Source organism: Delphinapterus leucas, chromosome 15 (genome assembly GCF_059928025.1).
Source record: "Delphinapterus leucas isolate spDelLeu-1000000601 "Yukka" chromosome 15, BTC_Dleu_Yukka2, whole genome shotgun sequence".
In the NCBI taxonomy this organism is placed as follows: domain Eukaryota; kingdom Metazoa; phylum Chordata; class Mammalia; order Artiodactyla; family Monodontidae; genus Delphinapterus; species Delphinapterus leucas.
The window spans coordinates 10,084,382-10,095,392 of NC_143143.1; the positions used below are offsets into that span (position 1 = coordinate 10,084,382).

General features: G+C 51.4%; 1 protein-coding gene and 1 non-coding gene across 7 annotated transcripts in view; one reads left to right on the forward strand and one right to left on the reverse strand.

The window, feature by feature from the left end:
* Positions 1–8,560, forward strand: part of GTF2IRD1 (GTF2I repeat domain containing 1) — a 111,686-nt gene extending 103,126 nt beyond the window's left edge. For all 6 annotated transcript variants that reach the window (XM_089895790.1, XM_089895786.1, XM_089895789.1 and 3 more), the window contains 5 exons: positions 2–79; positions 2,341–2,533; positions 4,610–4,647; positions 7,141–7,259; positions 8,344–8,560. In XM_089895790.1, coding sequence (XP_089751916.1) covers positions 2–79; positions 2,341–2,533; positions 4,610–4,647; positions 7,141–7,259; positions 8,344–8,412 — 497 coding nt within the window. In that variant the 3' untranslated portion in view covers positions 8,413–8,560. The remainder of the gene's footprint in view (position 1; positions 80–2,340; positions 2,534–4,609; positions 4,648–7,140; positions 7,260–8,343) is intronic.
* A 1,093-nt stretch (positions 8,561–9,653) lies between these two features.
* Positions 9,654–9,757, reverse strand: LOC115803788 (U6 spliceosomal RNA). The gene has a single exon (XR_004024582.1). It is a non-coding gene; the product is annotated as a U6 spliceosomal RNA (small nuclear RNA).
* Positions 9,758–11,011: the final 1,254 nt, after the last annotated feature.

Below are 11,011 nucleotides of genomic sequence, written 5' to 3' on the forward strand. Positions count from 1 at the left end.
GATGAAGATGATGCCAACAGACTTGGGGAGAAGGTGATCCTCCGGGAGCAGGTGAAGGAGCTCTTCAACGAGAAATACGGTCAGTGCGTGGCGGGGGAGGGCAGGGCCTGGGGGGCAGCCTTCCTTGGAGGCACTCCTCCCTCTGCAGCCAGCCTGGCCTCCAGTTGCCCCCGGCTGGCCTGTCCGCTCCCTGGAGACATAGTTGCCCTGTCCGAGACTGATGGGAGCTGATCCCTCTTTCTCCCCATCCAAGAAAGGAGAAAAAACCCTGATCTGTGGTGCACACAGTGGGGATGGCTATGGTCAGCATTTCTGTTTCTCTAGGGCTGGGCTGTGTGGCAGAGGCCGTGCCCCACGGCCAAGTGCTTGTTCACGCAGACGCTTGTCTGCCCAACACACACTCAGCCCTGAGATTCCAGAGGAAGGCATCTGATCCCGCCGTCCAGGGGCTCAGTGTCGGGAGGGAACTGGCCGTGGAATATATGAAAGGTGCCAGGTCCTGTGCAGAAGGCATCCAGGTGCCAGGGCGGAACCCAGGATGGTGCAGTTGATAATACGGTTACCACTGATGGAGCATTTTCTAGATTACTGGGTGCTAGGCTGCACTGGGTGCTCTATATACATTTTGTTTGTGATGAATTTAGTAGTATTGGCTCCACTTTGTATTGTAGCAGAGAAAGACAGTTAAAAAAAAAAGAATTTCAGAGAGTGACAAAGGAAAACAGGAAAATGTAGAAGTGTGATGAGGGTGAGACGGGGTAGCCGTGGCCTGTCTGGATCGGTGAACCAGAAAGCTCCTTGGGGACTTCCCTGGTGGCGCAGTGGTTAAGAATCCACCTGCCAGTGTAGGGGACACGGGTTCAAGCCCTGGTCCGGGAAGATCCCACATGCCGCGGAGCAACTAAGCCCGTGCACCACAACTACTGAGCCTGTGCTCTAGAGCCCGTGAGCCACAACTCCTGAGCCCGTGTGCCACAACTAGTGAGCCTGAGTGCCACAACTACTGAAGCCCGCGCGCCTAGAGCCCATGCTCCGCAAAAAGAGAAGCCACTGCAATGAGAAGCCCGCACACCCCAACGAAGAGTAGCCCCCACTCACCACAACTAGAGAAAGCCTACGCTCAGCAACGAAGACCCAACGCAGCCAAAAATAAAATTAATTAATTACTTAATTAATTGAAAAAAAAAGAAAGAAAGAAAGCTCCTTGGAAGAAGGGATGTTTTAGCCAGAACTTGAACGTCAGGGGGGGACAGACATTAGAAGGAAGCTTTCCAGGCAGAGGGAACAGCTCGGTGACTGGGGAGCAGCGAGAAGTCAGGAGGGCCTGGAGTGGGAAGATGTCCTGATGACGGGGTGGGGAGAGGTGGGCAGGCCAGGACTCCGAGTTGGGGTTTCATTTTGAGAGTAACAGGAAGCAACTCTGCTGGTGGTTTGTGGTGTCTTTTTCACTTTTTATTTTGGAATCAGTTTTCAAACATATACTAAAGCAGAGAGAATGACAAAATGACCCACCATGTAACTCAAACCTGGCTTCTGTGCTTACCAACATTTTGCCAATCTTAGTTCATCTGTTTCCACAGGCACACTTTGATAGGTTTAGTACTTTGAAACAAATCTAAGACATCCCGTCATTTCAGCCACAAATACCTAAGTAAGGACTTTTATGTTTTCTAACACAATTGGAGTGGATTTTTAGCAGCATCAGGTCCTCATTTGTCAGGTCCAGGCGTGCACACTTAACAAATCATTGCACTGGGCATGTGTGAAAGTACCTGTTTCATTGCCAGTGTTGGATATTGAATTTTTTTTTTTTTTTGGGTGAGCCTTGAGGCATGCGGGATCTTAGTTCCCTGACCAGGGATCAAACCCATGCCCCCTTCAGTGGTAGCATGGAGTCTGACCACTGAACTGCCAGGGAATTCGATGGATTTTTTTTTTTTTAATTTTATTGAAGTATAGTTGATTTACAATGTTGTATTATTTCTGCTATACAGCAAAGTGACTCAGTTATATATATTCTTTTTCATATTCTTTTCCATCCTGGTTTATCACAGGGTATTGAATATAGTTCCCTGTGCTATACAGTAGGACCTTGTTGTTTATTCATCCTGTATATACTAGTTTGTATTTGCTAATCCCAAGCTCCCACTCTTTCCCACCCCCACTTCTCCTGGATTTTAGTTTTGCTAATTGGATAAAAAAAAAAAGTGGTGTGTGTGTTGACTTATAAACTCTCAGTGGTGCAGTGGCTACTGAGTGGGGCTGTGCTGGGTCCCAGCCGTTCCCCACAGAGCTTGGCTTTGACAGGGGACATCTTCCCTGACTCCCTGTGCCCTCTAGGTGAGGCCCTGGGCCTGAACCGGCCTGTGCTTGTCCCTTACAAACTGATTCGGGACAGCCCAGATGCTGTCGAGGTCACAGGCCTGCCCGATGACATCCCTTTCCGGAACCCCAACACATATGACATACACCGGCTGGAGAAGATCCTGAAGGCCCGGGAGCACGTCCGCATGGTCATCATCAACCAGCTCCAGTGAGTGCCCCCAGCACCTGTGTCAGGGTGGGAAGGGTGGTGGGGGCCATGGGAGAGGGTGCTGCTTGGATCTGGGAGGGGAACCCCCAAAGCAGGCCCAGCCAGGAGTCAGAGAGAAAGACAGAGAGAAAAGGAGAGAGAGGGACCTTTCACTTGCACAGAATCCAGGAGATAGACTAGCTTAACACTGTCATCTTAAAGATCAGGAAACTGGTGAGGAAAGGGACAGTGTAAGTCACAGTGGGTCAGCTGGGCTCTAGACCCAGGTAGCTTAGTCCATTCGGGCTGCTGTAACAAAATACCACAGACCGGGTAGCTTAAACAAAAGAAGTTTATTTCTCACCATTCTGGAGGCTGGGAAGTCCAAGATCAAGGTGCCAGCAGATTTGGCATCTGGTGAGGCTCTTCCTGGTTCACAGATGGCCCTCTTTTCGCTGTGTCCTCACATGGTGGAAGGGACAAGGGAGCAATCTGGGGCCTCTAATAAGGGCACTAATCCTGTTCTCGAGGGCTCCACCCTCCTGACCTAATCACCTCTCAAAGACCCCACCAACAAATACCATCACACTGGGGATTAGGTTTCAACATTTGAATTTTTCGGGGAAACTAGCATTCAGTCTGTAGCCCCGGATGCCCTGATTACAACCCCTTTCAACTGAAACACAAGGCCTCAGCATTCATGGGTGTTTGTTTACTTTTTGGATTTTAATTAAATTTGATTTTTTTTTTTTTACTATTCCCCTCATGTTTACCCATTTTACTGTATTTAGAAAATAACAGTAATTCAGTACCCCACCCCCCAGAGACAACCACTGTCTGTATTTTACTATATATCCTTATAGTGTTTTTTTTTAAATGTGGTAGTTTATTTGATTATTTTCTGATTTAGAAACAATACACACAGCAAACGGGAAAATACAAAAAGTAGAAAAGACGAGGAAGATAACCCATAACACTCCTATTCAGAGTTAACACTGGTGGTGCTTTTTTTTTTTTTTTAATATTTATTTATTGGCTGCACCGGGTCTTCGTTGCGGCATGCAGGATCTTTAGTAGCGGCATGCAGGATCTTTAGTTGCGGCATGTGGGATCTAGTTCCCTGACCAGGGATTGAACCCAGGTCCCTTGCATCAGGAGCACAGAGTCTTAACCGCTGGACCACCAGGGAAGTCCCTGATGGTGCATTTCTTTCTTAGTTTTTCCTCTACCCATATTTTCTTTTCACTTTTTTTTTTTTTTTTTTTTTTTTTTTTTCTTTTCACTTTTATACTCCATGTTTTAAAATTAAAATAGTATTTGCATGTGTCAAAAAAATCAAATTATTCAGAGGGGTCTCAAATGAAAAGTAGAGGTTTCCCTTCCTTCCCAACTACAGTCCACTCCCTGAAGTAACTTCTGGAAAATAGGAGAAAATGCCCACCCCACACCCTGTAGGCATACTTTCCACAGAGAACCACCAAAGACATTCTGGGGTTTTCCTTCAACGTTTCCACTTCTCTTTTAATGCCTGTTAGATATATATTTTGAAAATGAAACTGAGATCAAACAGTATTTATCTGTAGACAGTAAGTAAAACTTGCTGTTTCCTCTCTGGCTGTCTTGCATGTATTTGACCATTATCCATTTCCTTGATAACTCCCTTTAACGACTGTTTAGATGGACCATAATGTCCTCTACTGATGGACATTTAGGTTACATCTAATTTGTGGGGGGTGGTTCATATAATAACACTGCAAGTAAAATAATCAATAAAATAAAAAGTAAAAGATATATTAAGATATACTGCTGTCTCAAATATCCATTTACATAAATCTAGGCACACACTTTTGATTACTTGGTCAGACGACCCCCTCGCTCTCTAGAGGAAACCAGGTCCCGAGACTGGCGATCACGCACCTTCTCTGGGCGGGGATGCTGACCGTTTTCATCCGGGTCTTACCTGGCTAATGTTCCAGCAGTGGCGGCATCTCATCTCATGTCATCTCACGAGAGATGTCGCCCAGACTCAGGGAGCAGGTGAGAAGGAGGAGGGGAAACCTCATTTTCTAACTGCCACCTCATCTTTTTCTTTTTCAGACCTTTTGCAGAAATCTGCAATGATGCCAAGGTGCCAGGTAAGTCAGAGGCTAAAGAGGCCATCCTTGGGAAATCCCTGGCAGTCCAGTGGTTAGGACTCTGAGCTTCCACTACAGGGGGCACGGGTTCAATCCCTGGTCAGGGAACTGAGATCCCACAAGCCACGTGATGTGGATGGAAAAAAAAAAAAAAAGAAGGCCACCCTTCTGCCTCTCGGGGACCAGAGTCTATGGACAGATCTGGGCCAAGTGGCACGCAATAGAGGGAAGTGTAGTCCCCCTGCCCAGTACCTCCCCAGGGAGCCTGAGACCTCCCTCTGCAGCGCCAGTATCCCCAGGTGCTGGAAGGACAGGAAGCCTGCAGGCACCCTTCAGAGAGGCCCTGCCACAGAGGTCCAGATCAGCTAGAGAGGATCAGCTAGAGAGGGTGTCAGATCTGCTAGAGAGGATGAGGAACAGGCTGGAACCAGCAAGAGGGGGCATCAGGTAGGATGGCGGAAGTCACCCAGGGAGGGGAGGAGGGGTGACGTGGGGTCGGCAGGGGTGAGGCAGGCGGGCGCTGCCCGAGACTGGCTGGGCCCCCTAGATTCTGCCTGCATTTGCAGGGCAGCACCTGCACCAGACCCTGGTCTTCTGGAACCTTTCAGGGCACAAGAACCTGGGAAACTCTGGGATTCTGATTAAGCAGGTGTGCCATAGAGCTCGAGAGGATGGAGCCCTGGGGATTGGGAGGTGCACCTCTGATTAAGAAACACCCATCTCGTCCCACCTCTCATGGTACCTCTGGGAAACTGAGGCCCAGGGAGGGGAAGGGACTTGCCAAGGCCATATAGTGAGTTGGTGGCCGCCTAGAACCTGGTGTCCAGACCATCCATCTGAACCACAGGCCACCGTGGACTGCAGGCCCCAGCGTGGCTGCTTAATGGGGACAGTGATGGAATTCAGCGAGGTGGCCCCACCCCAGCCTGAGACCCAAGATGGCCCAACTCCAGATGGTCCCAGTTCCCCTGGGACACCCCTGGGGTGGCACAGGCAACCAGCAGCCACCTCCTTCTAGCGTGTGCTGATGCCACGGGCATGGCACTAGGCACTCGTGGTAGGGAGGTGACTAGGTTTGGGAGTGCTCCCAAGTCAAAGGCAGACACGCAGAAGGCTCCATGGAGGCCTCAGGGAGGAGAGTTTGGGACAAATGATCAGAGACTGGATGCTGTCACTTACATCCACCCCCTCCCCCCCGCCATGGCCACCTTTAGGGTCCACAGCCCTGGGCCAGCACCTCTGACTTGTTTGCATGTGGAGCCTCCTACAAAAATTCCTCCTCCCTGGCTCACAACCTGGGCTCCTCCTGCCTCCAGAGTCTCCTATTTCCCGGGGTCTTTATACCACATCCCAGATGCCAGGCTCTGGTTTTGCTTCAGCAGCTGAACGAACAATTGCCCCCTGGGCCCAGCCTGCCCTCATGCTGTGTCATTAAGACCCTTCTGGTGGGCTGTGTCAGTAACCTGTCCATCCACTCAGTCAAGCCCAGTCCCCACCTGTGCATCACACAGCAGCAAATCGTTTTTTTTTTTTTGGCCTTGAGAATTCGGGGATCTTAGTTCCCCGACCAGGGATGGAACCCGGTCCCCTGCGGTGGAAGTGCAGAGTCCTAACCACTGGACCACCAGGGAATTCCCCAATATACAGCTGCAAATCTTTTTGATAAGTCTTACATATTCACATGAATTGAATTCAGCAGCAACACGACCCCTGCTAGTCCTGCTGTGTGCTGGGCTTGGTACTAGGCTCTTTCATACACATAATCTCCTTTGAGTCTCATATCACAGTTGTCCCCTTTTGGCTCAGAGAGGTTAATCAATTTACCAGGGTCACACAGCTAGTAGGTGGCAGCAGTGGAGTTTGAACTTAGGACTTCTGGCTGTAAACCAGGGTTTCTTTCCATTGGGACACTGCCTGTCTACTAGTACCTGTGACCTGTCATCATTCACAGCAAATCAGATCTGGGTCATCACACATCAGCGGTAACAGTAGCAACAATACTGATACCAATTCTCAGTTTCTGACTATTTACTGGGGACCAGGCACATTAGCTCATGTGACTCTCCCAGCAAGCCTGCAGGATCTTATATTTTACTTGTGATAAAATGAAGGCTCGTTGGCCACTAAGTGACTCCCCTTAAGACTTAAGTCTGTGTGGCTCAGAGTCTGGGAGTTCTGGGGAGGCCGGGAGCCCACAGGCTACGTGGTCTGGGGAGGGTATAAGGAAACCTCCTGGGGAGACCCACCTGGGGGAGGAGGCTCTATTGTTAGCAAAGCAGACAGGTGAGCGGGAGCAGGAAGGTGGGAGAGTGGGGCGTGGGGCTGCTTAGGGAAGGAGGCCGGAGAGATGGGCCTCAGCTGCCGGTGGGCCGGGAGCCTTGAGTGCTGAGAGGGGGACTTCAAACCTGAGAGCACGGCCTTCTCCGTGGGGGGTCAGGAGGCCAAGACACAGTGGCCCTGGCACCCGGCGTCAGCAACCCTTTCTCCCACCAGCCAAAGACAGCAGCATCCCCAAGCGCAAGAGAAAGCGGGTCTCCGAAGGGAATTCCATCTCATCTTCCTCCTCCTCTAACCCGGAGTCAGTGGCATCCACCAACCAGATCTCACTCGTGGTAAAGTTGCACAGACCTGGACCTGACTGCTCTTCTCTCTGGCTTTCAGCCGGCACTCGGGCAGGCTCGTCTACTCCGGAGCGTGGGTCTGGGGTGCGGGGAGATGCTGGGCACTGAGTAGAGTCTGCAGACACATCTGCCTGCCCTACCCATGAGACAGTCCACCCCCCTCTCATCAGGTGCCCACAGGCGCCCGGGGAAGGAGTTCACACCCCCACTACGCAGATGGGCAAGCTGAGGCCGAGGAGAGGGAAGGGACCTGACCACCCACTCGGCAGGACCTCAAGCAGACTCCTGGGTTCCCGGGGCAATCAGATTCTAGACTAATCTCTGTGCTCACATCACATGCTCTGAGCCACAGCCCTGTGAGGTGTTCCCTGCAGTTATGTAGACAAGGAAAACCAGGGTCAGAGGCTGCATGACTCTGTGGCCTCATGGCTGGTCAGTGGTGGATGGAGACCCCACCTCCAAAGCTCCACCTGTTCTGCCATATGGCTGGATTTTTCTCTCCCACCCACGAGGAAAACCTCATTAAGGGCACACACTTGAGGGGTCTTTCTGATTTCAAAATATTAGCTTTGAAATCCCGAGTCCAAATGGGGAGAATATTGGAAGACAGTTGAAAATGACTTTAGGATTTGTTTATCCTTGGACCCCTTCCTGCTAAACCCCGAAGCTCAGGCTTTGCCTCTGTTCCTGCCAGGGTGCTCACAGAGGGTCCCTAGCCCCTCACACCACCCAGAGAGACAGGACAGCTGCTTTGGAGCCTGAGGCCTGGAGGGGGCTGAGTTGATGGTGGTGACCAGCAGTTCTGAGCCAATCCCCAATTCCCTCCCCACATGTCTGCTCACATGGTTAGCCCCCGGGACACAGGTGGGAATAGGTCAGAAGGCTCCAGCCCAGGCCCCATGGCCACTGGTGAACTGCGTGACCTTAGACAGGTCCCGCCCCGTCTCTGGGCATTCCATGGCCTCAAAATAAATAGCATCTGAGGAAGCCCTTCAGAAAGCAGCGCTGAGTGTTCTGGTATGCTCTCCACTTCACCCGGAGTCCTAACCCGGGCTCTCTGTCCCCCTCTTTCTAGCAATGGCCAATGTACATGGTGGACTATACCGGCCTGAACGTGCAGCTCCCGGGACCTCTGAATTACTAGACCTCAGTGCCGAATCAGGACCTCACTCAGAAAGACTAAAGGAAATGTAATTTATGTACAAAGTGTATATTCGGATATGTATCGATGCCTTTTAGTTTTTCCAATGATTTTTACACTATATTCCTGCCGGCAAGGCCTTTTTAAATAAGTAAAAAAAAAAAAAAAAAAAAAAAACCATTGTCTTTGTTCCTGTTGCGTGTTCTCTCTTGGAATTTGTGGCTGCAGCTGTCACTGGAACGAGGTCAGGAAAACCAGCTCAGGTGGCCTGCCTGGGCCCTCCATCCTTGCCAAAGCAGAGGCAGTGGCCCTGACCGCGGGGCCCTGGGTACAGACTTCACTCATTTGGCTGCTGCTGGGGTCACATGACCTCAGGATGCGGCAGCACGGAAGGCAAAGTGCTAGGCTGACATCCTTGGCCTCAGGGAGCGTTCAGTGTGGTAAGGGGCCGTCTTGCCCTTGCCCCAGTAACTCAGGTGAAGTCAGAAAAGTCAAGTATGGGGACTTCCCTGGTGGCACAGCGATTAAGATTCCGAGCTCCCAACGCAGGGGGCCTGGGTTTGATCCCTGGTCCAGGAACTAGGTCCCACATGCCGCAACTAAGGAGCCCACATGCCGCAACAAAGGAGCCAGTGAGCTGCAACTAAGGAGCCTGCCTGCCACAGCTAAGACCTGATGCAACCAAATAAATAAATATATATATATATATTTTTTTTTTTAAGTCAAGTATGGTAAGCAAGTATGGAATCTCCATAGCTGGAGGGAAGGCATCGTGGCGAAGGGGCTTTGGGTTGGGCCTGGAGGGCTGGAGTGGGTTTTTTTGTGTGTGTTTTTCTTTAACATCTTTATTGGAGTATAATTGCTTTGCAATGGTGTGTTAGTTTCTGCTGTACAACAAAGTGAACAGCTATACATATACATATATCCCCATATCTCCCCCCTCTTGCATCTCCCTCCCACCCTCCCACCCTCCCTATCCCACCCCTCTAGGTGGTCACAAAGCACGGAGCTCATCCCCCTGTGCAATGCAGCTGCTTCCCACTAGCTATCTGTTTACATTTGGTAGCATATATATGTCCATGCCACTCTCTCACTTCATCCCAGCTTACCCTTCCCCCTCCCCGTGTCCTCAAGTCCATTCTCTACGTCTGCGTCTTTATTCCTGTCCTGCCCCTAGGTTCTTCAGAACCATTTTTTTAAGATTCCATATATATGTGTTAGCATACGGTATTTGTTTTTTTCTTAAAAATATGGAATGCTTCACAAATTTGCGTGTCATCCTTGCACAGGGGCCATGCTAATCTCTGTATCGTTCCAATTTTAGTGTATGTGCTGCCGAAGCCAGCACCTGGGGTGGGTTTTTGATAGAGTTCTGGGTACTGAAGCAGAGTGATGGGTCACAGCTGCTTCTCAGAAAGACCTCTTTGGTGGCAGGTGGCAAGGTGAAGGAAAGGATGAGACCGGAGGCAGAAAGACAAGTCAAAAGGGCCTGGCGGTAGTCCAGGCCTGGCACCCAGTGGCCGCTCATTCAGTCCTGGTGGGGAAGGCAGGGCGCCCTTACCTAGCGCAGAATCAGGAAATGGTCCTAGAAGCACATTAGGAGTTGGTGGGACAAAGCAGGGAGGGCTGGCGCAGGACGGTGGGACAAAGCGGGGGAGAGCCGCACGTGCAAAGGCAGGGAGGCCCGGACTGAGAACCTGGAAGTTCCAGGAACAAGGAGTCGCTGGAGCAGTCGACTCAAGGAGAGCGGCTGGAAGTGTGACGGATAGGTGGGTGTGTTCCCAGCAGGCTGCTGCCTGCACATGGTGCTGTGATCGAGAGGTGGGCGGGGGGCAGAAATGCAGCCTGGGTTCTGCTGGCCCAGCCTTGCACGTTGCATCCTGTTCTCCCTGGCCCTGGTGGAAGACCTTGTGGGCCGGGTAAAGGTGATGGGGTATGGTGGTGAAAGCCACAGCACGGAGTACCAGGGGAGAACCAAGACCAGATCTGCATTTTGGAAGGGTCCACTTCCAGCAGCCAGGAAACTTCAGAGGAGAGAGAAGCTGGAGGCCATGTGGGAGGCTCTTGTAGTTGTTCCAGCGAGAGCTGGCAGGGGTTTGAGCCAGGTGGAGAATAACAGGGAGGTCAGCCAACAGGACTTGGAGGTCAATTGGATGCAAGTGCTGGGGTGTAGAGGAGTCAGGGTGACAACGGGGTCCAGCCAAGGTCCAGCAGGAAGCCTGCAGCTTGGAGGAACTGAGTCCTGAATCAGCTAAGTACACGATCCAAACGGTTCAGGAGCTTCTGCCAGCCCTCTGGGTTAGCCTGGTGCCCAGAGCTGGGAGGGAAGGCCCTGTCCCAGCCTTCCAGACTCTGCTTCCTCCTAGAAAGACGCAAGAAGCCAGAACCACGAGCTGGGTATGCCCCACCCAAACTTGTCCTCTTTCTGCCACATGCCAGTGGCCCCAGGACCTGCCAGGGCTCTCCACTCCATCCTCAGGTCCCTGGGCCTGGGCCCAGCTGGCCTTGTAATCTCCAGGATCAGGGGGAGGGGCGACCCCCTCTACTGACCACCTCCCCCAAGGCATAAACTGCCTAGGAGATCAAGGACATCGTTGCAGCT